Consider the following 27,934-nt stretch of genomic DNA (forward strand, 5'->3'; position numbering starts at 1 on the left):
TGCAAGAACCATCATTAAAATTGCGGTTCACGCTTAAAATTATCGTGTTCCCAATCAACGGTTTACTTCCCAATAAACACCACCACCACCACCACCAGCTGCGAAATATTTTCATTTTCTCTCAGCTTCTTCACCATTTGATACCGCCATTAATGGATTCCGACGAAGAAGATTTCGTGTACGTTGGAACGCCGATACTGAACGAAGAAGAAACTTCTACTACTCGAAAGAAGAAAGCTCTTGCTGAAGCTTCTTCTCAACTTCGTACTCTTCCTTCCTGGAAACAAGAGGTTTTTTTTTTTTTCATTTTCCCCAATTTTATTGTTTTTTCTATAGTTTCGATCAATTAGGGTTTCTGAATGATATTATTTCGTATTTGATGATGTGATTGCGAATTTCGAAGTTTAATTTGTAGTGCAATTGAACGATGATTTAAGTTTCTTTAGTTTTGATTAATTAGGGTTTATTTAGCTTCATTGTTGGTTAATTTCATCTCAGGGATTGTTGTGTGAGTGAGATTATGTAATGTGTCACTGCAAATTACTATTGAAATTGTTGTTGGTGAATGTTTGCGTAATTGCGTTCAATATATCTGCAAACCTTGATGATTAGATGTCGTATCGTTAGTTTGGGGTTGGAGGCATGATTAGAGTTTTGGCGGTTGTTTGTCTGCTGTGAGTTGTAGCTCGGAAGATTTGGGAAGTGATTTAGGTTTATGGCTTTAAATAGAGTTATGGGATTCGCGCTAACCCCTTACATATAGCGAATTGTTGCACTCGAGTTTGTGTATCAATTTAGGTGAATTTTATGTAGAATAAGCCGAAGCTAGTGAATTAGTAAGTGGTGCAGATAGGGGACAAAATTGAAAGAGGAGCAAATAGTCTACGTGTTGCTGAAACGGAAAAGCAATGGTAACGAAGCGGCCGAAGCAGCAAAAACTTGGGTTGTCATGAGACGGTTATGGCAATTTAAGAAACTTGTTTTGAATTTTAATCCTTGACAAATCCTTTAAAGTATTATATATTACTCTGTAATTTCTATTTTAATCCTTAAAAAACCTTTAAAAGAATCAAAGCTTATCAAACAGTCTCGTTCATACAAATTTACGAACTGGCGTAATTAACCTACGCGATTAAAATGGTATTGTGTATTATTATTATCAGTGTATTACACTGTTACAAGTTAGTATGGAGTGAACTACCATGCAGGCTATCTACTGTAATATGAATTTTTACGAATAAGGCAACCCTGATTTCAAACAGTGTTTTAAACTCTACTTGTTTCGTATTGGGAAAGTGCTATCAAGTCATTATTAGCAGAAGCGTATCAGACTGCCTTCAGACAAGTTATTGTTTTTGACTTTTTGGTGTTAATATTCTAACCAGCTATCCTGGATGATCATGGCCTGTTCGCTAAAATGAATTTCTTGGGTTTCATTCGGCCTTAGTATTGTCCTAGATTTTTTTGATTGGACATTCTGTCAATTAATGTCAGGTGCCGAGAATGGTTTTATAGTGTAGCAAGTCTACTGAAAGATTGTTTCTCAACTAGATTAGTGTGTGACATAAGATTTACTACACTAGATACTAGCAAAAAAAGAGAAAAAGGATAAATGAATTAATAATTACCCATATCACGTGACAGGTCTCACATAGATCTTATTGAGAGACCGTCTTACATGAGAATTCATGTTTAACTTCACTCTATTTGTAATTGTTTCTAATTCAGAGCTAATCTTGTTATCTTTTTGTGTTTGTAATAGTTTTCCACTTACTCACTTAGTATCCAGTTTTTGTAATGATTTTAACATATAAATATCCTCCCCCCCCCCCCCCCCCCCCCAACCAACCACTTCCCCTTAACAATAATTCTTATAGAAAACCGTTGTACACAAGTTTTATTGTAAAACCAAGTGATATTTCTCCTTAATGACCCCATTAAAATAACTTCCACAAACCACCACTTTTACATGATAAGGGCATTAAGGTCTTTGTTGTATGGTTTTACAATATTTTATTGTAAAACTGTCTTATAGGAGACTTACTCCTCCCTTTAAGGTTGTGCTCAGCACGACTCTAATTTTCAGGCATGAACTCTATGTTTAAATGAAGCCATGAAGTACAGATGCGGGGACACATGTAATATATCTATGAAATTGAAATATTTAGTCGGTTGAGTGAAATAGTTGATGTTCAAGATGTAAAGCTTACAATCGGTGTCATATTAAATGCTTTATACACACTCTTTCTCTACTTTTCCTTGTTTACACTTTTAGGAGAGTTGCTGAATTGGTAAGGGTCGGGTGCATGCTCCATAAGCATATCGAGTGTCGTGTGAGACAAGGGCGTGGCCCCATTGGCGACGAGTCGAAGTAACACATCATATACGGACTTTCACAATGGCACCTTCTGTTTTTGCCATGTTTATTTTGCTTTTGTGGAATAGTATTACAGATATTATATTTGATACAGATAATTTAGTCATGCCAATTTTTTCTTACAAATATTGTATGTTGTTTTAAGGTTAGGGATGAAGATGGGAAAAGAAGATTTCATGGAGCATTTACGGGAGGATATTCAGCTGGTTATTACAATACAGTGGGATCGAAGGAGGGTATGAAATGAATTATGCATAGTGTCATTGTTATTTTTGCTTGTTTGTGGACCTGCGCTTATATATGAACTACTGTGCAGGCTGGACTCCACAATCCTTCTCGTCATCTCGGAAGACCAGAGGTGAAATTAAAAAGCAGAGTGTTTTGGACTTTTGGGATGAAGATGAGAAAGCTGTATGTCATATCTTTTTTCCTGATTTCATGTTGCTTTTATGCACTCTGCTGGCTGCTTTCCTTTTTCTTTCGCGGCCATGTCTAAAAAACTTTCAGAATTGTTTTCCTTTGCTAATTTATTATAGATGGGTTACTTGGGTATTTCACAAAATATACATGGGCTGTTTGATACTAGTTCATCTCTCAGTTTTCTCGAAAAAGTAGTCAGCAAGTGTCGACTGTAATTAGGTATTTTGTTTGACTAGTTGATGAACAACTACTTCAATGTTACTTCTTGTCTCATTTATCACTTCCAATTCGTGAAGTCCCTGAAACTAAAAGCAAGAAGTTGGCTACATCACCAAGTTGACTCCAGGGCTCCAGGCCTACGATGGTATCACCTATGTTGTACTCCCTCCTATTCTCAATAACTTTCCCCCTTTCCTTTTACGGATTTTTCGGGTTATCTTCCCTATTTCCCTTTTCGGGAAGTTTTGTATGGTCCAAATTTAATTTTATGTGGGGTTGTGTGTTTGTGCGGTTCATATTCTCTCCCTTGTGCCAAAAGGAAAGGGGAAGTTTATTGAGAATAGGAGGGAGTATAAGAAATGAGATAAATTTGTCCTACTAAAGTACAGTGGGGTTGTTAGGATTGAGATCCGACTTTGGATTGAAGATGGCGTGTTATCGCAAGATCGAATCGAGGATTGTCAGATTTTAGCTTATGCAAAGACTTTGGTATAATCTGTATGGTACTACTATGATATAATGTTGAAACTCTTGAAAGTCTATCTAATGAAGTGAAATCTCTATAATCATATTTGATGAAGACAATATTTTAGAAAGCGTATATGACCCTAACACCCCAACAGCCTCACACCGGAACACCAGAACTACACATCAACCTAACACCCCAACACCCTCACACCAGAACTCCATTTCACCCTAACTACTTTATTACCCTAACACCCCAACACCACAACTGAAGTACACCCAGAACCACACATCAACCTAACACCCTAACTACTATACTACTATACGACCCTAACGCCCCAACATCCTCACACCAGAACACCAGAACTACACATCAACCTAACACCCTAACTACTAAACACCAGAACTCCATTTCACCCTAAGACACCCTAACTACTATATCTAACCCTAAATGCTATATCTACCACATTACACTACATCACCAGAACTCCACATCAACCAAACACCCTAACAACTACTACACCCTAACACCACAACTACTAAACTGAAGACCACCCTAACACCACAATTACTACATCACCCTAACACCAGAATTACTACATCAACTAGTAACTTGAGAACACCCTATCACCAGAACTACACAAAACCATATCACCCTGACACCCACAATTACTTAACTTGAGAACCACAAAACCAAAACACTACCAGCACCCTAACACCAAAACACAAACTAAAAAAAAACAAATAGAAAACTTGCATCAGCAGTTTGCTCGGATACCTTATGTGGCTGCTGCTCCTGCTCCTGCTCGACATCACCATTATCAGGCTGCTGCTCCTGCTCGACATCACCATTATCAGGCTGCTTCACTTGCTCGGCATCACCAATATCAGGCTGCTTCTCGTGCTCGGCATCACCAATATCACGCTCCTCCTGCTGGTAGTCATTGGGAGGATTGAAGCTATTAGTGTCTAAACATAAATTTCTGGTTTGGCTTATTGCGGAAGAAAGATTACTGTCACAAGACAACACAAGACAAGACAGACTCCATCGAATGCAAATAATTCAGGACAATAGGTGTTACTGTGTGGCCTAGAGGAAGAGGATTAGAAGCTTACCGCATCAGGCTTATACTTCAGGAATGCTTCCACCAAGCTCCACGAATCCTGCTCGTCCGGGTTTACATGGTGCTTCATCATGTCCATGAGATTCTCTAAGCTTTCTGTCATACCTAGGTTCGAGGCATAGGGCATTAAACCCTCTAGGCAGAACTTCAGAAGCTTATCGCCAATTTCTTCACTGATGCCAAGCGCTTGCTTTTCAAAGCAACAATGAGTCCCAATCTTGAAAATTCTCGGAGCGGGTTCAAAGAAATCTCCGCCTCCCAAATTGGGAGCAGCACATTTGGGCTCAAGCTTGGCAGATTGTTCAAACTCCAACTCGGTATCTTCGCATGAACTACACCTGTGCTGGATCTGTCCATCAAAAAAACCACTTCTGGTTAGGTTGGGCTAAACTGGTATATAGCAGAAGGATAAAAAAAAAAGAGTAAGTTACACTTACATGATTGACGTTCAAGTCCTTCAATGTCTCCAACCTTGTAGCAGAAATATAGAAATGAAGTGGCACGCTTGAACTGTTTCTACGGAGGTGCTTGTCAACCTTAGAATTTGTACGGTAATAATACCACGCCTTAAGTAGAGGCGTGAAACAAGTCAATGAGATCTTCGATTTGGACTTTCGCTTTCTCAGTATATCTTCCAACTTCTGAACATCACTCATGGCTCTTGTAAACATGACTTTCACCCAATTAGTCTTCTCAAAGGAGCCTATATCCTCGACAAGACTAAAGGCATAATCACCAACTGTTTTTTTGGTAGACTTAATAACGAACACATATTTGTACAAATAAACATACATGATCTTCTTGAAGTCCACTTTATTTTCCTCGTCTATCACCATCTTTTTCAAAACCTTCTGAATACTGCTCTTAGTCAGGAAAACTTCCTCAGGGCCATCGAGCCACTTACTATAATAATGAGGAAGAGGTGTGACGTCCGTAGAATCAATAGAAGCCTCACTGCCCTCGTTTCTCATGCCTAGCACGACTGCCGCCTCGTCGGCGCAGAACTCGAGGTATTTACCATTAAAACAAAATGCATTCTTTTGATGATCGTATGAGAAAACTACAAACTTAAAAACAGGAATTGATTTTGTTTTGAAATCGGCACTCAACAAATTTAGAAACGGAGAATCTTTGAAGACATCCAGTTTCACCTTACGATCTGCCTCATCTCGGAAGAAAAGAGGCAGGTCACCTAGACCCTCTAACTCAGGGAAAATGAAGCCATCGGGAGAACCAATGTCATCAGCTTTAGGGGCGGCTTTAGGGGCGTCTTTAGGGGCGTCTTTAGGGGAAACTTCTAGATCTGCTTTAGTCAAACTCTTCTCCATCTACAAAGACATATCAACGAAAAGGTTAGTGCTTATTCCATTTGCTTAACCAAAAACATACATAAGTAAAACGAAATATACATCACAAAACATCAGTCTGGTTGTGAAAAACGGAAGAAGAAAAAGAATAGATGAGGGTCTAGGTGACCTGCCTCTTTTTTTCCGAGATGAGGGAGATCGTAAGGTGAAACTGGATGTCTTCAAAGATTCTCCGTTTCTAAATTTGTTGAGTACCGATTTCAAAACAAAATCAATTCCTGTCTTTAAGTTTGTAGTTTTCTCATACGATCATCAAAAGAATGCATTTTGTTTTAATGGTAAATACCTCAAGTTCTGCGCCGACGAGGCGGCAGTCGTGCTAGGCATGAGAAACGAGGGCAGTGAGGCTTCTATTGATTCTACGGACGTCACACCTCTTCCTCATTATTATAGTAAGTGGCTCGATGGCCCTGAGGAAGTTTTCCTGACTAAGAGCAGTATTCAGAAGGTTTTGAAAAAGATGGTGATAGACGAGGAAAATAAAGTGGACTTCAAGAAGATCATGTATGTTTATTTGTACAAATATGTGTTCGTTATTAAGTCTACCAAAAAAACAGTTGGTGATTATGCCTTTAGTCTTGTCGAGGATATAGGCTCCTTTGAGAAGACTAATTGGGTGAAAGTCATGTTTACAAGAGTCATGAGTGATGTTCAGAAGTTGGAAGATATACTGAGAAAGCGAAAGTCCAAATCGAAGATCTCATTGACTTGTTTCACGCCTCTACTTGAGGCGTGGTATTATTACCGTACAAATTCTAAGGTTGACAAGCACCTCCGTAGAAACAGTTCAAGCGTGCCACTTCATTTCTATATTTCTGCTCCAAGGTTGGAGACATTGAAGAAGGACTTGAACGTCAATCATGTAAGTGTAACTTACTCTTTTTTTTTTTATCCTTCTGCTATATACCAGTTTAGCCCAACCTAACCAGAAGTGGTTTTTTTGATGGACATATCCAGCACAGGTGTAGTTCATGCGAAGATACCGAGTTGGAGCTTGAACAATCTGCCAAGCTTGAGCCCAAATGTGCTGCTCCCAATTTGGGAGGCGGAGATTTCTTTGAACCCGCTCCGAGAATTTTCAAGATTGGGACTCATTGTTGCTTTGAAAAGCAAGCGCTTGGCATCAGTGAAGAAATTGGCGATAAGCTTCTGAAGTTCTGCCTAGAGGGTTTAATGCCCTATGCCTCGAACCTAGGTATGACAGAAAGCTTGGAGAATCTCATGGACATGATGAAGCACCATGTAAACCCGGACGAGCAGGATTCGTGGAGCTTGGTGGAAGCATTCCTGAAGTATAAACCTGATGCGGTAAGCTTTTAATCCTCTTCCTCTAGGCCACACAGTAACACCTATTGTCCTGAATTATTTGCATTCGATGGAGTCTGTCTTGTCTTGTGTTTTCTTGTGTCAGTAATCTTTCTTCCGCAATAAGCCAAACCAGAAATTTATGTTTAGACACTAATAGCTTCAATCCTCCCAATGACTACCAGCAGGAGGAGCGTGATATTGGTGATGCCGAGCACGAGAAGCAGCCTGATATTGGTGATGCCGAGCAAGTGAAGCAGCCTGATAATGGTGATGTCGAGTAGGAGTAGCAGCCTGATAATGGTGATGTCGAGCAGGAGCAGGAGCAGCAGCCACATAAGGTATCCGAGCAAACTGCTGATGCAAGTTTTCTATTTGTTTTTTTTTAGTTTGTGTTTTGGTGTTAGGAGCAGCAGCCACATAAGGTATCCTTAGGGACGGTGATATAACTTGTTCGGTCTCGGCCCCCTCGACCATGCTGACGCTGTTGGTGCTCATCGGATCACCCTCCTGTCGTAAGGATGGGCTCTTCCCCTTCTCTGATTTCTTTGCCACTTTGAGGGACTGCATGTTACACCCTCTGGCAGATATTTGGACATTGACAATTTCGTCTTTCTCGTCCTTTGAGACGAGCTTTTGTGCCTCCCCCCGGTCCGAGACATACATCAATGTCAGGGCCCGGATGGACATCACGGCATCGGCCTCACTCAAGGTGACTCGACCTATGAGGACGTTGTAGGCGGACGAACCGTCAATGACCACGAACTCAGAAAAAACATTCTTGGCCGCACCGTCTTGGCCAAACATCACCGGCAGTCTAATAGACCCCAGGGGTACCAGGCCGATCGGCCGGAGAAGTCATACGGTGGGTTGGTGCAGGGGCTCAGGTTCTCAATCTTCAGACCGAGATTGAGAAAGCATTCCCTGAACATTATGTTTGTATAGGCGCCTGTATCAATTAGACACCTCTTGACCAAGTGGTTGGCTATGTCTAGGTGGACCACCAGCGGGGATCGCTGTGGTGGGCACAAAGTTGATGGCTTGGTAAAGCTCATTTAGGTGCCGTTTGTGCCCATTAGCTGACCCTCCGTTCTCGTTACCTCCGATAACCACCGGATCACTCCTATCCTCCTGGAACACCGATTTCCTATTCGCCCGTCGAGCTTGATTCCGCAGCCGAGCTATATACTTGCCGAGGGCCCCCTTTCGGATCGGCTCCTCGATGGCGTTCTTCGTATCCGACGACGATCGTCGGTCTTATGGCCGGCCTGGCCGTGGTAATCGCAAAATTGGCTTGCGTCGCCCTCCGCCTTTGTCTTGGGGGGCCTTGCCCACTTCTGCCCTTCATTCTTGCTCAGGGCAAAGACCTCGGCCGGTGATTTGACCAGGGGTGAGACCGTGGTACCGCTTCTGGGTGTATGGTCCTGAACTCCCCCCGGCGCCCGCCGAGTTCTGTTTCCTGTTAGATTTTTCAGGTCGTGACCGATTATTGTCACGGCGACCTTCGTCAGTGTTCTCCCGGCGGCTCCTCCTTGTGGTAGTCCTCCACCTTTTTGGCTCGGTCGGCCATCTTTCTGGCGGAGGCTAGATTGAGGTCTTCGCACTTGATGAGCTCATTTTTGAAATCGCCCCTCGGCAGGCCTTTCATCGGTCGAAGGCCGCCGGTTCGGGGTTTAGCTCACGAATCTGCTTGAACCTTAGCGTCGAACCTCTTGACGTAGCTCGGAGGGACTCGTCATCCCCCGTCGGATAGTCGGGATCCGATGTCTCCACGGCCCTTCGCTTGTTGCAAGCGTACTGGGCTATGAAATTATTCCTGAGGTCGGCGTAACAGTACACCGAGCCATTAGGTTGCCCTTTGTACCAACTCTGGGCCATCTCGTGCAGGGTTGTTGGGAAAACTCGGCACCATATCTCATCAGGCTGCTCCCATAGCGACATGTAAGACTCGAAAGCCTCGGCGTGGTCGGTTGGGTCACTTGTCCCCTTTGTACGATAGGGACGGCGGCTTGACTTGGTCGGCACCGGAACTTCGAGGACGTAGTCATGGAGGGGCTGTCGACCACGTGCTTAGAATGACACGCGGCGATCGGCTCCTCGCATCCCTAGTCCTGCTTCTCTCCCCGTAGCGGGAAGGGCTTCTTGTTATCCGACTACGGTGAGTCGGGCTCCTTTCTTCGTTTCTTCGGGGTGGTCTCGTTGTTGCGCGGCGACGCTGTCCTCCCGCGAGGTGGGAAGGACTTTGATGCCGCCATCGACACCACGGGCACCGCCGCGTCCTTGCGTGCTCGGCTCCTTGTATTGCTCCGTTCAGTTGATCGGAGTCACTTTATGGGCCCTGGTCACTGCGGGTGTCTTTGCCGTCACCGTCGTTGCGGCGGGGTGATCGGCGTATTACCCATCGAGTCCGGGGAGCGACTTCGATTTGGGCTGCATCGACCACATGTCCCATGATAGTGACATGGCGGCGGTGTTTACGGTATTATTGGCATCCGTACGCCGGTTGAATTACTCGGCCGGTGGGGGCGCCATCTCGAAATTGTGGACTGTGTCATCCTGATAGAATGCAGTTTCGTCGGTCACAATTGCTTCTTGTTGTTTCGACATCTTCTTAGCTTGTTGGGTGGGTTTTTTTTTTGTTTTTTTTTTTTGTAAGGGATTTAATCAGCTTTTAGTAAGTGTGTTTTCCTACAGACGGCGCCAATTGTTCCGGGTATGATTACGGAGCAGATTTGTTACCACGTAAGCTTGTAGAATGATGAATTTGCTTGACTCTTCCTTTCGGCCTCTCCTGAAACGATGAACAAACTGAGGGCTCGGCTTGGTACCGAGCGAACTCACTCCGACGCTCAAGTCAGTAAACTTAAAGGGATTAAGTTGTGTGTTACTTGGCACAAAGTATATTGTAGAGAGATGATGGGAAGGTGGAAACAGAAAAAAAGCGCTCAATTAATAACGTAAGAAGACAACTCAGATAAAAATGAGAAAAAGACCTCGGCCAAGCCAGATGCAGAATACACAAATTCTTATTAAAAATGTTTACAGATAATACAAAGAAGAAGTCGACGGCCGTCCCCATAGGGATAGCCTAAGCACTACCTACCAAAGTTTACAAAAAAGAAGGAACAACAAAAGGGTACAGACATAAGACATGAAGTGCCAAAAGGTGGCGGGGAGGAAAGGCTTAATAATTGGCCCCCGAGCAGTGAAGCTATCCGAGATCTTAGCGGTGAACCTGGTGACGACCGCCGTCTCCACTATGCTGTTCTTTGCCCGCCATCGGCGACATCAACAACATCATCTTTGGTGGGCGACCCGAGAATCGACTTGGCGGCTTCGGCTTCGGCCAGTTTGCCTTTAGCCTCTCGGCTTCCTCCCGGCCGCCTTCGCCTTTTCGGCGTGGGCCGCCTTCTCCGCAACCTCCTCTTCCTCCTTCTTCACCTTTGCCTCCTCCGCATGACCTTCTCCTCCGCGGCTTTCGCCTTAGCATCAAGCTTATCATCAAACAACTCGTCAAATCTTTGCCACGGAAAGGAGCCTTCAGAAAGAGCTCTCCGATCACTTCCCGGCGGCTTCTTCGGCCAGTCCCGTGTTGGGCGCACATGTTAGGGATGACGACGCTTTGGAGCGTCTCGAATGTCCTCCTCCCCTCGGGTGAGGATTGCCTTTGTATTCTGTGTGACTTCGGTACCGAAGCCGTCATGACTTCCATTCTTCCCTCTTCTTAACGGTGAAGTCAAATGCTTTACGAAGCTTGTCATGCTCCTCCAAAGATCTTAGCGGCATCGGCCTCCCCGGCCTCAACTGGGCTCTCGGCAAGGATCGCGCTTTTCGGCGTCCTCCCTAAGTTTTCGCTCAAAGAAAGACCGCCTTTTCGGCCTCGACCTTGGCCTCTCGGCTTCCTTCTTCGCGGCGGCGAGCTCGAAGCTGAGCCGCTCGAGGCGTGGGCGACTTCGGCCATGACCTTTTCTTGCTCCATAATATGAGCACCGCCATATCACCCTTCGCCAAAGATCTTTCTAATGCGGGCGGGGAAGGCTTCGGGGAGGAGGAGATGACGGCGGCATCTTTTCCACTTGCACGCCCGGTCGCTTCTCAATAAGCCGTTCGAGAGGGACGGTAGACGGCGGTTGATCTCTACAAAAATGCGGACAAAGCATCCATGTCAACATTCATTGACATACCAATCGAGCCACGAGTTAAATCCGTACCGGTTCGGGCTTGTTAGACAGAGGGCCGGCTGGCCCCATTCCTTTGCCGGCCTCGGTAGCGAGTAGCAACGGCGGCGGTAGCGACGACGCCTCTCTTTCCTCTTACGTAAGAGAGGAGATTCCTCCGCCACGGTGACCTCCTCATCGGTAATATCGACGACCACCACCGTCTCCTTTTGGGACCGAGGATTGGAGGTTGAATCGAGGTTGAACGAAGTTGACGCGTCGCCGCCGAAGACGTTGCTTTTCGCTTTCGGCGCGGCACGTTCACGCAACCTTCGCACGGGCCGCCGTCACATCTAGGGCCTTCAACTGCGATCCATGAGGTTGTTTGGCGCCGATGCTCTGCGATCACGTGTATCGGCCTTCGGATGCAACTCAACAACTTTCTTGTCCTTGTCAAGTCCCGTCTTCTTGAGGATTTCCTCGAGACGGTCCGGGCAAAACGGTGCAAAGGAAACGAAGCAAGAGTTAAGTAAAAGAAATAAATCAAGGTTCAAAAATAGAAACATTAAAAGTAGAGATGGGCCTCACACCGACCCCACTCACCCTGTTCGAGGGCCGGTATGAGGCCGACGTGGCAGAGCGGCTCATCCTGAAGAATGATCTGCGTCGGGGGCATCCATCCCTTCGGCGTCCCATTCTTCTCAGCCTCAAACAGCTTCATCGCCCGTCTTTCGTCCTCATTGAGATGGACCCTAAAGGCGTCCATCTTAAGCTTATGCCGGGAGACATATTTCTCACGCTCCCCCCGACTCTCACACCGCAAATTGACGCGGCTTTGGAAGGACAGGGGCAGTGGATAATCCCCTGGAGTGAGTTCGCTCGGTACCAAGCCGAGCCCTCAGTTTGTTCATCGTTTCAGGAGAGGCCGAAAGGAAGAGTCAAGCAAAGTCATCATTCTACAAGCTTACGTGGTAACAAATCTGCTCCGTAATCATACCCGGAACAATATTAATATATTACATATATCTTTAGTTCTGAGTTGCAAGTACAAAAAAGCAAATAATATTCCAAAATTAGAAGAAAAATGATCTTTGTATGATCCTGAATGAGCCTTTCTACAATCATTGACAATCCTGTACTATCTTTTTCAATCGTACCTGGTTAGAACTTTTAAAGGAAATAATAGTGTATGTTTGTAAAGCGTGCTCTATAGTATTCTCTAAAGGGGTTTGCCAGGTGGATTGCGTGCTTGCCTCTATTCTACTTTGCTAGGGTTTTCTCTAATGATTCATATAAGCTTTATATCTCTTATCCTTTCGAATCACGTACGTCTTCTCTAACCATAGTACATACACCCCCAAAGAATACAAGGTAAACTAGTGTATTTGTTATTGGGGCTAAAAGAATGTTATGAGTCAATCTCTGAGAAGTATACTTCATTTAAGTTTTTTTTGTTTTCCTTATGGTTTTCATTTGAGTTTTTTTTTTATAATTTTAAATTGTTTAATTTTTTTTCACATACAGGAAATGGAAGGTAATTTGCTGGGAACATCATCACAATTCGATACCTTTGGATTTACAGCTGCAGAGCTAGCTCGAAAAGAAGCGGAAAAGCAGCAGAATCAGAGGTGCTCTGTTACCCTTTATTACTCTTGTTAACTGTGTATATGACTACATCCACCCTCGTGTCTTCCCATAGGGGGATATAGACTGGAGGCTGCTTTCAAGTTATATTATTGGCTTGAGCTTTGGTTTTGCGAAACCAGTTAGTTAAATGTGGTTGTTTTGTACGTAAAGACTTGTAAGAATTGTTTGGCTACGTTCTTTAAGTGGCATTATAGATGTCATAAATTCACAGCGAAGTCATTTGCTACAGTTGTTAGACTGGATGTATCTTTCTGCCAGAACAAGATTCATGTGGTTTCCTTGACTTGCCTCCTGCTACATTTGAACTGATTTCCTGTAAATTTCATTTTTTTATTCCAAAACAGTAAGGGCCTGTTAAGTTGCTAAACCCTTTTTTTTGTTTTCTCTCTCTTTTAATTGTTAAACCTTTTTTTTTTCTCTCTCCTGTAAGACTAGTATATGTGATCCTTATTATTTTTGAGAGTTTTTTTCCCATCAGTTATTTGACTTTTCGTAACTTTTTGAAAATAAATTTTGCTGTTGAAGTATTACCTCTAATAATCAATGAAGAACGTAGCAGAGCAGAAAAGTATTATTAATAAGTTATAATCAGTAAACTAGTTGCAATTAATAAGTTCTAATCAGTAAACTAGTTGCAGAATCTTCTACGGAGTATTATTTGTTAGTTTAAAATAACATGTTACTCCTCTTTTCTACAGTGTACTTTTTTAAGTGGCTGGTTACTTTAGCTTGATAATACCAGTATTATTTGCATGCCTCTTGGTTGTTACTGTTTTGCCGATATTTGGTGTCACATCCTTAACTAGTAGAAGTACTTCATAAAAATGTAAACCGATTGCAAAGTTTGTGGCTTATAAAAGAGTTTGTGTTGGCAGGCCTTCAGCCATTCCTGGTCCTGTTCCCGATGAGTTAATTGCTCCTGCTTCAGAATCTATCGGTTTGTTCACTGAAAAGTAAATTTTCTTTCAAGCATGTCTTGTGCTAATCACCTAGAGCTGAAACAATGTATTCTCTTAGGTGTGAAGTTGCTAATGAAAATGGGATGGCGACGAGGACGATCAATAAAGGATTCATCTTCACATTCAATCAAGGGTATGTTCTTGAAAGCTTCTTGATATATCCCAATGTAATATATCCATACTGTCAACCTAGCTTTGTGTATCTGCTTATGTTGAGACTTGAGACTGATATGATTATTCTTGTCTTTTTACATTTTAAACCGTAAGTAATGTCTCACTTCGGATACATTTTGTTTTGGTAAGTGAGGCTATTGACTAAATGGCACTAGGGCTATGTTGCTCAGACTCGTTTAGAATTATCTGACATGGGTATTGTCGGCCATGGCCATTTTTTATGAAAAATATGCATATTTTGGCTTAAAATGAGGTGTTGAAGTGTCATACCCTTGTCCAGGTAAGGGGTGTCGGACACGGGTACGTGGGGAAAGCAGAAGAGTCGGAGTAACATAGCACTAGGGGTGACACCAAAAAGAAAAGGATAATTAAGCTGTCAAGCTATGATGAGTGATCTTATCTTGAAAAAGAAGATAAGTCAAGTGCCAATCGCAGTGAAATGCCTATCTCGAGTAACTCCAATTATGTAGCAGCTTAAAAAAAAAAACTGATGACATGTAGAAGCAATTATATCAAATATAAGTTGCGGCACAATTGTTAATTTTCAGTGACAGAGATGTCATATTGATTACGAATAGGATACATTTCAGTGACTTTACGAGGTTCATAATTTTGCTGGCTTCCTTAATTTTGAAAAGGCTTCCTTTACATATCTTTTACTTACTATTACTATCGGAAAAAAATGAAAACGCACATTAGTACATCACTCTTGATCATGCTTTGCTTTTGGCATTTGATATTTTCGCCCTTGTATTTTTCTAATAGTTCTATCTCCATAATATTCTTCAAATGACAACCCCTTTGTGAGCAGAGAATTTGTAGTTCATACTGAGAACTGTGTAAATGGGTGAAGGAAAGACTTGAGTAGAATATTAAACATAAAACAATAAGATGCAATAAAGTAAGGAATAAGGATCGTTTCGAGTCTGTTTGTGAACACTACCTTTCATTGCTTTATTCTCTCTCCTTTTTAGTTTCTGGGGGTGGAATAAATGGACTTAAATCCATTCTTTTCATTGATGTCCCTGCTCTCCCTTTGAGCATAACAGAAAACTTAAGTTATACTGCCTCTCTTCCCTCTCTCATATCTGTTGCGCACTCACTTAATGGGTGTTGTGTTCTTATGCTTTGTAAACTGATCTCTAGCCTTATCTCAAACTGCCCATTGTGAAAAAGTATTTTCCTTCTGATTCAAATTGAAGCTGTCTAAGAATTTTGTGTTTCTTCTTTTACCTTGTCTTTTTCAGAAGTTCGCCGGGAAGCAAGAAAAGCATTTCTAGCCTTTTCATCTAGTGTTAGAAGTGGACATGTGGCTGGTTGTGAACCTGTAGCAGATGGTGAGGATGACCTTATTGAGGAACCTGCTACTGATGCACAGATCACCCCGGTAAGTCATTCCACTTGTTATTTGTATTGTCACTCGATAATTTTCCATAGATAATTAGTTCATCCACTTAATTTGGTGCTATACGTTTAAATGTATTTTTGCGTCAAGATAGTCAACAATTATTTAATGTGTCAATATTCAACTGAAGATATCAGTGGTAGTTTAGTGATATTTTAATTTGGTTGGATGAGGAACAAAGAAGATAGATCTCAACCAAGAGTTGGTCAATGGTCACTGATGCTGTTGGAATTTTACACTTAATTGTGTAACTTAACTTTTTAAGTTACATTAGTTTATGTTTATTTCATGTTAATTGTCATTAAACTAAGAGGAGTTATAGATAGCATATACATTAATAGCTAAGAGAAGTTTAAAGTCAGGTAAGTTATATAAATAGGCTTTATGTACAATGTGTTATATTGTGTAGTCTTGTGCTCTCATTGAGAGCTACAAGGTCTCACCATATGGGATCAGATCTCTTACATCCTCTCCCACAATTATAAAAGTGTATCACTCCAACTTATACAAATGATCTATGTTAGTGACGTTTGGGTCCACGATACTTCCGCTGCCCAAATTCTAACAGATGCACTCCTTAAATTATAAGAACCAAACAACTTTCCTTGCCAGGTCTACTGATCACCCAACCCAGCACATTATAATTTAAAGAAAATATCTAACCCTTGGGCTTATACAAAGTTGATATTGCTTGTCTGCAATCTCTGTATATATACTTCATTTTATGGTGAGGTAGCATATTAACTGGCTTATTAATTACTTTTTTTTAGGTATATGTTCGTCAGCCAAAGCAAGATTTGCATGGTTTAGGTTATGATCCATACAAGCATGCTCCAGAATTCAGAGGTATGTGATATTGTCAATTGCATCTTTCTTGGTCATGCTGTTTTCTTTTGGACTGAAACTCTAGTAATTGGCTTCATTTACAGAAGCTAAAAGATCACGGTTATCTGGGAGCAATGACATTGGATTTCGACAACCATTCTCATCGAAACCGGAACTTGTACCTGCCAAGTGTACTTTTCTTTAGCCCTCTCTTTTTTGGATTTCCTCACCTATCTGTCATTGTGTGAATAATGTCCTCAGAGTTAAGTTCATGAGTTGTATTTCATGCTTACAGCAAGAAGGTTTGCTGCTGGTTTTGGAATTGGAGCACTGGAAGAACTCGATATTGAAGACGAGGATATTTATTCTTCCGGTTAGTTTATCTTAGAGTTTTCTTTTGATTCATGCTCATGCTTTGTTCACACTTGCAATTTTCTCTTTCCAGATTTCAAACCTTTCCGTTTATGGGATTTCAGTTTGGTGTGTGTGTGACTATCAGCTTTAGGATATAGTCAATTACATTTGCAGCATTATTTTTACAGAACTCTCCAAGACAGTTTCTTTCTTTCATACGACTTCTGGACTGTTCTGGAGCATGTGTCTTAAACAGTGCTCTGTCTGACAAATTTTTACATGTGATTTACTTTTGTTGGAGCTCTTCTTGTTTCTCTGGCAATAGACATTGTTTTGCTCATCTTTGGGGCCGGGAAGGGTTGTTTTTTGTACCTTATTTGCTGGTTAAAGGCAAAATAATTAGTGCTTTTAAGATGTTTCGATATTCTCATAGTGTTTTATACAACAAAAATAGGGGATCTATTAGTGTTTCCATATGAGTACCTATTTACCACTTTTGCTCATTTAATTATTTAAATATTTGGTAATATCTTATTTTTCTATCAAAAAGGGTGGTAAAAATTTTTACCTGTTTTGTCATAATCTTTGACCTACTTTTATTTTCATTCTAAATGGCTAAGTCTGTTTTGCAGGACATGATTATACACAAACTTATATTCCAGAGGATGATGAACCGCTAAAGGACGATAGGCTTACGATAGCTGGGCCAGATCGGGAAGTTGGCCTTAAATTTAGAGCTGCTACGAATGCCGAGTATCAGCTAGAAAGGTATTTTTTAGCGTTTATATGCCCTTGCTTATTTGTTAGCTTTAGTAAGTAATTATGACGTCATTTTTTGCAGTTTGTTTACTTCTCACAGTTATGTTGCAAAACGGCTTACTTGTGATTTAACTATTGAATGTGCACTTCTTTTCTCTACTTCAGATAGTATGTATGTTGTGTACCTAATAATAACTTTCACTTTGGTTATGCATACTAGTATACTCATTATTTATTATGTAGTGCTCCCTCCATCCATTTATATCGTAACTTTTTGACATAGGATTAGGTCATCAACCGCAGTTTTCTCCCATCATACCACCGTATTTGGTCGTAATATTTTGGAGCTTTAATGAGTCGTTTTTGGTCGTAAATTTTGAAGGTTTATTTTCATTATATAAGTTGTTCTACATTTTTTTCCCAAAATGTTGCTTTCATTTTCCAAAGTATTACTGTAAGAATTAGGAAAAAAAGGTAATTTAAACAATTTTATTTGTGGAAAAAGTTTGTTTTTTAAATTTTCAAAGAGCATTAACACACCTAAATAATAATGCAACATTTTCCAATACTTTCTTAATTCTTGTAAAATAATCCAGAACGACTTAATGGGTAGAGAGAGAGTATCTCTTGTGAACAAAAACACATACTCCGTATATATCATAATTTTAAAACATCAAACAATGACTTTCAATGGGGAACTCTACGAAATTTTTTCATGGTTACCACCAAAACTCTTTTACGAATTATCTAGAAAAAGTAAACTATGCTCGAAATTTCTATCAGAAATTCGATTTGTTGAAAAGCAATGTCGAAATTCTCAAATAAAACCGGTAGAGTAACTTCTCACACAAGATGATTCTTGCTTACAAAGTAAGGCTCGATACTTACAACTTTGCACATTGAGTGATCACGATTACCATCACGTCTCCAAGCTTAGAATTTCATCCTTGATTCCGTCAAAAGAATTCAACGATTTAAAAAACAATAGTCGCGTTATTGCTTCTAGCAACGGTCTACTTTTATGCCAAATCTATGATTTTCCGAAACCTATAAAAATTTTTCTTGTGTAACCTTGCTATAAGAAGAATCGGGTATATTCGACCGCCTAGTAAAGACATAATGGTTGAAGATACGGAGGTTGGAATCGATGTAAGTGTAGTTTTTATATGTGAAAAAAATTTCTCCGAAAAACATAGTAAATTTCCCGTGGATTTCACCTTATTATTATTATTATTTTACCATACCCCAACATGGTCTAATTACCGTAATGTGTATGTCTTATAAGACGGTAATTCCCAATTAATTGAAGAAGGAAAATCTATTCATTGGCCGAATATACGCGATTCTTCTTATAGCAGGGTTATACAAAAAAAATCTCATAGGTTTCGGAAAATCATAGGTTTGGCATAAAAGTAAACCGTTGCTAGAAGCAATAACACGATTATTGTTTTTTAAATCGTTGAATTGTTTTGATGGAATCAAGGATGAAATTCTAGCCTTAGAGGCGTGATTGTGATCGTGACTATGAGTCCATGATCACTCAATGTGCAATATTGTGCAAAGTTGTAAGTATCGAGCCTTACTGTATAAGCAAGAATCATCTTGTGTAAGAAGGTACTCTACCGGTTTTATTTGAGAATTTCGACATTATTTTTCAACAAATCAAATTTCTAATAGAAATTGCGAGCATAGTTTACTTTTTCTAGATAATTTGTAAAAGAGTTTTGGTGGTAACCATGAAAAAAATTCATAGAGAGTTCTCCATTGAAAGACATTGTTTGATGTTTTAAAATTGTGATGTATACGGAGTATGTGTTTTTGCTGATAAGAGATACTCTCTCCCTTCCCTAATATAAGTCGTTTTAGATTATTTCACAAGAATTAAGAAAGTATTGAAAAATGTTTGCATTATTATTTAGGTGTGTTAATGCTCTTTGAAAATTTTAAAAACAAACTTTTTCCACCAATAAAATTGTTTAAATTACATATTGTTCCTAATTCTTAGTACTTTGGGAAATGAAAGCAACATTTAATACATGGTAAAATGTAAAACGACTTATATAATGAAAATAAACCTTCGAAAAACGACTCATTAAAGCTCCAAAAACGTAGCTTCACCAAAATTACGAACAATGAGTCATTAAAGCTCCAATACTAAACCGTCTTACATTGTTTTCATTTCTGTTTTAGTGCCTTTGTATTAGTTACATATTTTGTAATCTTTGTAATACAAAACTTCAACAAAAAGAGCTTGAGTTGAGTTAGATAAAAGAACTTGAGTTGAGCTTTGAGAACTTGAGTTGAATCATGATAATTATCGAATGCATATTTGGGAGCCCGAACACGAATCATTTATTTGCAAGTCATTGTAAATTCAACTAAGAAAGTATTTTGAGAAATACCGTAAAAATTCGGCAATTAGATCCATTAATCAAAACATATTCGTAAATCATTGTATTTATTTATTAAAAAAAATTCAAAGAGATATAACTACTAAGACTTTGGTTGTACTGTGTATTTGTTTATCCCATGTTTATGCTACGACCCCTTTGGTTAGTCCCACTTTGGTTGATCAGGCCCATAATAGTCCCACTTGCCTCGACCATTCAATACTATGGATATAATTAATCAGGGAAAATCAAACACAAACCCTAGATTGAGAAATTAAGGAAAACTAAAAACACAAACCCTAGAACCAAACCTAACCTGGATAGGAAAAGCAAATGCTCGGAAAATGGGATGTCAAGTAGTACAATTACCTCTGTGAAATATTTGGGTATTCCTCTGGGTTCTAACCCGAATAAACTCTCAAACTCCACCTAGGAGTCGGTGGTGGAAGGAGAAGGCTGGCTAGTTGGAAGGCTGGGCTAATTTCAAAAGTTGGAACCTCTTTTATATGTCTATGTTCAAGATTCCTAAAGGCGTCTTGAAAAAGATTATTAGTTTGCAAAGAAAGTTTTACCGGGAAAGAAACAATGAGAGGGATGTTATTCCCCTGATCAACTGGAATATTATCCAACTGCCAAAGTCGGAAGGGGACAATGCAATAGGATGGAAGTAGTATTTGCTTATTTTAGATTTGTGGCCTCATTTTTGTCCTTTAAAAAAGTTAGCCAATTTTTCGATGACCGTATTTTTTTAATTAGATTGAGAAACTTTTATATTGATAAATCAATAAATATACAAGATATGAGGATGCCTAAGAAAGGGAATTACCTCTAAAAAAAAGAAAGGGAATTGCCAACTGTTTCAGTTGTGACAAGGATTCGTCTGAAAATCTTGCTGCTTTTACTGATTACGAGGCTAAGTAATTATCCTCCTCTAGAGGAAATCTGATATATAGAGAAGAAGTTGCTTCTACAAAACAAGAGTTCAAGTTATGTTTAAAGAAGTTGTATAGTTGGAGGCAAGTGCTTCACCCTTAGTGTCTATCTTATGCCATCTGATGCCTTTCCTTCCTTGTGTGTGACCTCCTTTATTCGATGTACGATATGGGTAGGCTAAAAATAAGAGTTAAAGGGAGAAGCAAAGTGTTCCAAGTTCCAACCTCACCGAATAAGAAAGAGTTAGTCTAGGTTGTTGGCAGTGTAAACCTAGCGGAGAAAGGTGCCTAATGTAAATGTCAGTGGCATAGCCAGAATTTAGAAGGATAAAATGAATACTCCCTCCTATTCTAAATAACTCTCCCTATTTCCTTTTTCATCTATTCACAATACTCTCCCTATTTCCTTATTTGGCAAACATTTATATTTATTTTAATCAACTCACCCCACAACAATACCCCACAATACTCATACTTTATCTTATTTTAATCACTTTACCCCACAACAATCCTTATTTTAATCATCTTACCCCACAACAATACTTATTCTAATCACACAATATCTTCCCTCTCTCCAATCTTCTACCCCACTCCAATACTTTATCATATAATACTCCCCTCCCTTAATTTTCGTGCCCTCCATGAAAGGGGAGAGTTATGTAGAATAGGAGGGAGTAACATTTTAAGTTTTTGATCATCTGTTTTACTATTGTGTCTCACATTTCTCTTCTTGTATATCCTCATTTCTCTTGGTCTGGGTAGACTTGGCGAGCAATGCACATCGGCATTTGAGTTGTTTCTTGTTGGTAACTATGGAGTACGTTTCTTAAACAATGGTGTGTGCCATTTTACCCTTCGGGTTTTTCTCATTGGTACCCCTCCCTTTTTATAATCCCCAATTATACCCCTAAACTTTCTTCTTTACTCCCAACAGTTACCATAACTCTTTTCTGTCAACTTAATTCCATTAGATCATGGCTACTAGCTGCTGAGTGTACCATATACATTCTCTCCCCCAAAATCCACTCATGTTGCTGCATGATCATGAACTTGCATGATCAGGAACTTGCTTTTGCTGATGATCATTGTTAATGCCAACATTTGACCTGCTATTATTCCTAATTTGTTCATAAATTGATTAATAGCACCATAATTCAAAATATCCTCGGATATACCCAACTAAATTATCCCCACTATTCCTATACTCTCCAAAACCCACCAAACCCGTGTTCAAATTTTACACTTTCATTTTCGTGTTTGAAAACCCGGTATCTAGACACGAATTGAACTCGTATCCCGACGAACCCGGACGCAAATGATTACTACCAATCAAGTTCCAAGTCCTGGAATGGTGCACAAACATAGGTACCATGTTCAGAAACGAAGGAACCGGAAGCGGATAAGAAAGAAGCGGGGATGGTACCTGATACGATTCTTGATGGTGACGTATTATTTAAATTAGTGCACGGGTAGGAGTCCAACGCGGGTTAGCAGACTTCAATAGCAGTACCTCTAGGAGATCAAACAAAGTCGGGTTTTTACTGAATAACCAACTAAGCCGAACTGATTGCAGTCTGGTCCGGGTTTTAGGAATAATTAAAGTCGGAATAAAACTGATCTTCAGATTATAGTTAGTTAGAATCTTAGCTAATAAATTTAATTATTTAATCTGTTGATTTAGTTTAGATTAGTTTAGATTTAATAATTGTTATCGAGTTTGTTAGGGAGTCTCGGTGGTTAAGAAGACCTTACTATTATTTATAGGATAAGTTGTATGTTTATTATTCATTATTCATTAAAACGTTAATAAGAATTTCAGGAAAAAAACGATCAAGGTTGATCACAAAATCTCAGATTTGAGAAGGCACTTCAAATCTTCGAGTTAAGTTAAATAGGTCTTTAACTTAGGCAACCATTGGATCAAGATTTCGGCGAATCTTTGACCCAAATATCCAATTGACTCGAAGTCTAGGCTGACTTTTAGTCAAATATCGTTACCAATTTCGTCTCTTTCATTCATCCTTGAATGAACGAGTTTGAGACCTCTATCAAACATCTTTCTTTTATTTATTTCGCTTCCTCATTCGTATCCGTACCAGTACCAGCCAGTTATAGCAATAATGGCATTTTCTGATTGTTGTAAAAGCCATTGAATAGTTTCACCATCAGATTTGTGACCTAATTCTTTAGTTAATTGGAAAATTCTAGCTACACAAACTGCTGACATCCTAATTCTTCTACCTCTTCCATCAACTTTTTTTTGTCCGTCTTTGCTTGATTTTCTCTTTGGTGGGTTTGCTTTTTTCATGTTTGTGGGTTTTTCATCAAGGTTTTCAACTTGTTATGCATTGATAACAATAGGATGGAAAATGCGAAGGTTTTTCATCAAGGTTTACGTTATATGTAGCGGAGGGCTGAATGTACCATAGACCTTCTCTCACCCAAAATCCACTCAGCAGCTGAGTCATAATCTAACAGAAATAATTCGACGGAAAAGAGCTATGGTAACGGTTGGGAGTCAAGAAGAAAGTTTAGGGGTATAATTGGGGATTATAAAAGGGAGGGGTACCATTGAGAAAAGTTGATAACTCAGGGGTACCAATGAGAAAACCCTTACCCTTTTTATCAGCAGTCTCATCGAATCAGCAGTTACGCTTTACTTTCTTTGTTGAAGGGGCAATTGAGGTATTTCAGTATGATTTACCTGTGAACTGATTAAAATTTGATCTTTCTTCTTTGGTTTTTGTCCAGGTTTGATCCTCCGATTGTTCCGAAGGATTTTGTCCCACGACACAAGTTCCCTGCTCCACTTGAGATTAACAACTTTAGTGACCCTCCTCCACCCGAGATTTGTCCTCCTGAAGATAACACCCTTAAAATCATGATTGATGGAGTTGCAGCCCTTGTTGCTCGTTGTGGAAAATTGTTTGAAGATATTTCCAGAGAGAAGAACCATGACAATCCATTGTTTAGCTTTCTCAACGGTGGAAGGGGACATGAGTATTATGAAAGGAAATTGTGGGAGGAGCGACAAAAACATGGTGATAAAAACAAATGGCTGCCTGGTGAAAAATCACATTCTGTGACGCAGAAAATGACTGCAGAGAATCGTGGTAAAATCTTGGGAGAAAGACCTTTGGAGAGAACAACTACAGATTCAATTCCATCAATTGCACCCACTGATGTTGTACATATTCAGTCCAACGTTTCAGATACATTCGTCAAACCTGAAGCACTTGTAAGCAACCATATTTCAAGTCATGATATTATATTCTTGCACTCGCTGATTTGTTGGTTTTATCAACTTTTGAGTTAATTCTCCTTTGATTTCTATGCTTTATAGGAGAACTACTTGTTGCCTGATTATATATGTGCCTCAGTCCGATACCATGTTGTTTTGTTTTTGATAGAAGACTTATGAGAGGCATTGTCTAGTGTATATGGCTAAGATGCTCATTGGGTTTGTTTCTCTGTATGTATAGTGATTTTCTTGGACCAATAAATTTCTTAGACCAATAAAAACATGTTGGTTCTCACATTTACTTAATTATTATTATCCCTACCAGATTGAACTTCTTGAGAACACAAAGCCTTTCAAAGATGATCCAGCAAAACAAGAACGATTTGAACAGTTCTTGAAGGACAAATATCAAGGAGGACTTCGTTCAACTGATTCAGGTAAAGCAGGCAACATGTCGGAATCTGCTCGAGCTCGCGAGAGATTAGATTTTGAGGCTGCTGCTGAGGCAGTACAGAGAGCTAAATCAGCCAACCAAAACAAGCTTTCTGCTCAGCAATTCATGGAATTCTCGATGTCTAAGTTTACTTCTGGTGGAGTTGAGGTTTGTATCAGAGATATTTTATATTTGTTACTATGCAATGTTTTAGTTGAATAATGTATCTTCCTTTAAACAGCAAATGGGAACCACCTCTACCGAAGAGTTGATATCAAGCAAAGTGCAGCCTAAACGTGAAACGTTCCAATGGCGACCTGCTCCTTTATTATGCAAGCGTTTTGACATCGTTGATCCTTTCTTGGGAAAGGCAAGACTCTATGCTTTCTTCTATTTTGTTACTATTTTTATTTTCATGTACTGATGTATGTTTTATTTAATTTTTTCGGACCAAGTTGATTTGTTTTTCTTCCTTCTGTATTACAACTCTTTGCCACAATTTTCTTATTGCAATATAACTGAATATCAAAATGCTACAGCCATTTACTGCTCCAAGAGCGAGAAGCAAGCTAGATACCCTCGCTTTCACTCCGGATGCTGCAAAGACTACAAAGTCAGAGGATTTGGTGATGTCCAGTGGGAAATCTAGTATGTCTTTGAAAACTGTTGAGGAGACACATTTTGAATTGCTTGACAACGAACCTGAGGTTTTGGTGGAAATTGAAAATGTAGAACGACCAGTGGACCTGTACAAGGTACGAACTCGTATGCTCCATTGTTTTTCGGTTTGTTTTGAGATGCATGGTTATCTCATGCTCAAGTGGTTTATGTAACTATGTAGGATTGTTGGCACTGGGTTGTAGACTTTTAGATACAACAACAACAACAACAACATCAGAGCCTTAATCCCAAATGATTTGGGGTCGGCTGACATGAATCATCCTTTAGAACCGTTCATGGGTGAACGCACACCTCAAAATACGAATAGAAAAGGGAAAATGAAAAACAAAAGGGAGAGCGAAAATGTAATGCAAAGTCAAGGTAAACTTAGAGGTTTTAAAATCGAATTCCGGATTTCTTTTATAAAACCTTAAAATTTAAATCGAGAGAAAAGGTTAAAACGATTTTGAAAACCGAAATAGAATTAAGGATCCGGAATGCCTTAAAAGTAAACCAAGTAAAATATATAAGAAAGTGGTTGATAAAAAAAGTGTAATAAAGGAGAAAAGAACAAATAATATAATTTTTTTAAAATTAAATAAAAACACTAAATATGTCAAAAAAACATCAAATGCTAAAAATCCACATGTATCCTTTCCCTCCATTGTGCCCTCTCCGTCACCATACTCTCCTTGAGCCCCAGAAATATTTTAGATAATTGGAGAATATTTTGCAATTGTCATTGTCGGTTCATAAGTAGGATTTTGTGAAGATAATGAATCCAAGAATTACAATTTACAAGGACTGGTAAAGTGGTAAAAGCCTGTCTCTTGTACAAAGCCTAGTGAAGGAATGTGAATGGCTCTTTCACATGTGAGTATGCAACTGTCAACTATCCATGTGGACAGTAGTTTTCTCTCCTTTCCCATGCCCAAAAATACTGTGCTGTTAGCCTACTTACGCTAACAGTTGGTGGTGTAGAGAAAGTCGTGATGGTGGATGTTGGGTGGCATTTGAAAGGAGTCACATTCCTACATGGACAAGAAAAGGATTTCATGATACTGTACATAACCACTCCTTTTGAAGCTCATTGTCGCTGTATTGGTTGAAATACGGAGCTGTCAGTCTTGATGTACAGTACAGTTGGGTAACGGTTGGGAAATTCATCAGAAGCCAGATATTTTCTATTGAAACTTAATTAAAAGCTAGATGATTTACGTATCTCTCCTTTTGTAGTAAACTAGTAATGCTGCCATGGATTTTCACTCTGTTGGAGTGGCATTCTTTCTCATAGATGAACATTAGCCTTCATTCAGTCTTTAAATACGATTTAAGATACCAAGCAGTGATTACCTACCTGAGCTCACAAATTATTAATTTTGTTACTATGTAGACCTAAACAAGGTACCAATGCTTAGTTTGCTGTTTGAACTTGCCTTTTGAACAGGCTATTTTCTCTGATGATTCTGATGATGAAGGGGAGGGACCCGCTACAAGTCAAATGGAAGATCCAGTAAAAAAGACAGAAGCTGCTAGTGCTGCTTTAAGCCGCATAGTTGCCGGTGATTTCTTGGAGTCTCTCGGTAAAGAACTTGGCTTGGAGGTTCCTCCAGATTTGCCTCCCACATATGATAGAGTGGGTTCTTCTGCTCAAAAGGTTGATCTTAAAGATATTAGAGATGGTGACACCACATTGAAGGATGTACCTGCTGATTCTGAGAAAAGGCAGATAAAATCACCAGAAAGTGGAAAAATCAATGTCAAATCAAATAGAGATAGTCGTGTAGAGAGGAGAGACAAATATGATGTCAGTTCATCTTCTGGAGATGAAAGGAGCAGGAAACGTTCAAGAAAGCATCGGCGTAGGCACAGCAGCTCAAATGATGATTCTTCAGATGATGGAGGTAGAGATCACTCTAAGTCAAGAGATGATAAAAGACGATCACGTAAGAAACATAGAAGGAGAAAACACTCGAAGCATAAATGAAATTAGCTTGTGGACATCTTTAAAAATGTTGCCCCGGGTTTCGTCTAATGAACGACATTTGTAAGCTGAATTTTTGCAAACCGGTCATGTGCAGATTATATATATTCATCTGTTGAAAGGACAAGAGTTGTATCATATGGATTATTGTCTTCAGCTTACAGCAACTCTTAGAGCCAAATGTAGGTCTCGGCAGTCGTTGAGCTTGTACTGAACTTATGTCCATTACCTCGTTCGCATCCTTCCCTTCAGGGCCAGCCCTCACAAATTCAAATGGGACTGATTCCGCGGTCGCAAGTTTTTAGGGCTAGGTTTCTCTCTTCTTTGGCCGCTAGTATAAAGGCAAGGTTGAGGATAACCAGAAGAACCAAATTATGTTGCTCTTTCTATTTGATTATTTATCATGAAGATTAAGATGGATAGTGTCGTCTTAAATGAAAATTTATGTTATAGTATGTCCTCATTTTAATGCAGTTGTAGTTGAAGTGATTTGTAAGGGAACTCACCTAAGAGTGTTCAAGTACTCTTATCGATATGGTAGTGTTTTAGGCTAAATCCTTGTGCAAAATAATATGAATACAAATTTTGTGGAGCAGAAATTTATTATTCCATTTCAAATTCAAATATTTTATAAATTCAAAAATTCTTGTAGAGAGGGACATCTGGAATTTGCACGAAAGTAACTTAAAATAAATAATGAGATCATAAAACCACTAGAAAAATTTAGAAAAGAGATT

The 27,934-nt window shown here is 39.8% G+C and overlaps 1 protein-coding gene across 1 annotated transcript; it reads left to right on the plus strand.

Moving 5' to 3' along the window:
• On the plus strand, positions 1 to 27,840 carry LOC141601603 (G patch domain-containing protein TGH). Its single transcript, XM_074421898.1, has 16 exons — positions 1 to 290; positions 2,523 to 2,613; positions 2,694 to 2,788; positions 12,959 to 13,062; positions 13,957 to 14,018; positions 14,099 to 14,173; positions 15,462 to 15,601; positions 16,390 to 16,465; positions 16,549 to 16,635; positions 16,740 to 16,817; positions 17,431 to 17,566; positions 23,631 to 24,117; positions 24,446 to 24,721; positions 24,795 to 24,923; positions 25,093 to 25,308; positions 26,661 to 27,840. The coding sequence occupies exons 1-16, from the start codon at positions 153 to 155 to the stop codon at positions 27,198 to 27,200; spliced, it is 2,730 nt and encodes a 909-aa protein (XP_074277999.1). The 5' UTR covers positions 1 to 152; the 3' UTR covers positions 27,201 to 27,840.
• The last annotated feature ends 94 nt before the right edge of the window (positions 27,841 to 27,934 follow it).

Source organism: Silene latifolia, chromosome 1 (genome assembly GCF_048544455.1).
Source record: "Silene latifolia isolate original U9 population chromosome 1, ASM4854445v1, whole genome shotgun sequence".
NCBI classification, from domain to species: domain Eukaryota; kingdom Viridiplantae; phylum Streptophyta; class Magnoliopsida; order Caryophyllales; family Caryophyllaceae; genus Silene; species Silene latifolia.

Excerpts from the sequence above, each read along its gene's own strand:
- LOC141601603 (XM_074421898.1), top strand. The coding sequence starts at position 153 with ATGGATTCCGACGAAGAAGATTTCGTGTACGTTGGAACGCCGATACTG. Across the intron at positions 2,614-2,693 it reads TACAGTGGGATCGAAGGAGG|GCTGGACTCCACAATCCTTC; the intron begins GTATGAAATGAA and ends ACTACTGTGCAG. Across the intron at positions 25,309-26,660 it reads GACCAGTGGACCTGTACAAG|GCTATTTTCTCTGATGATTC; the intron begins GTACGAACTCGT and ends CCTTTTGAACAG.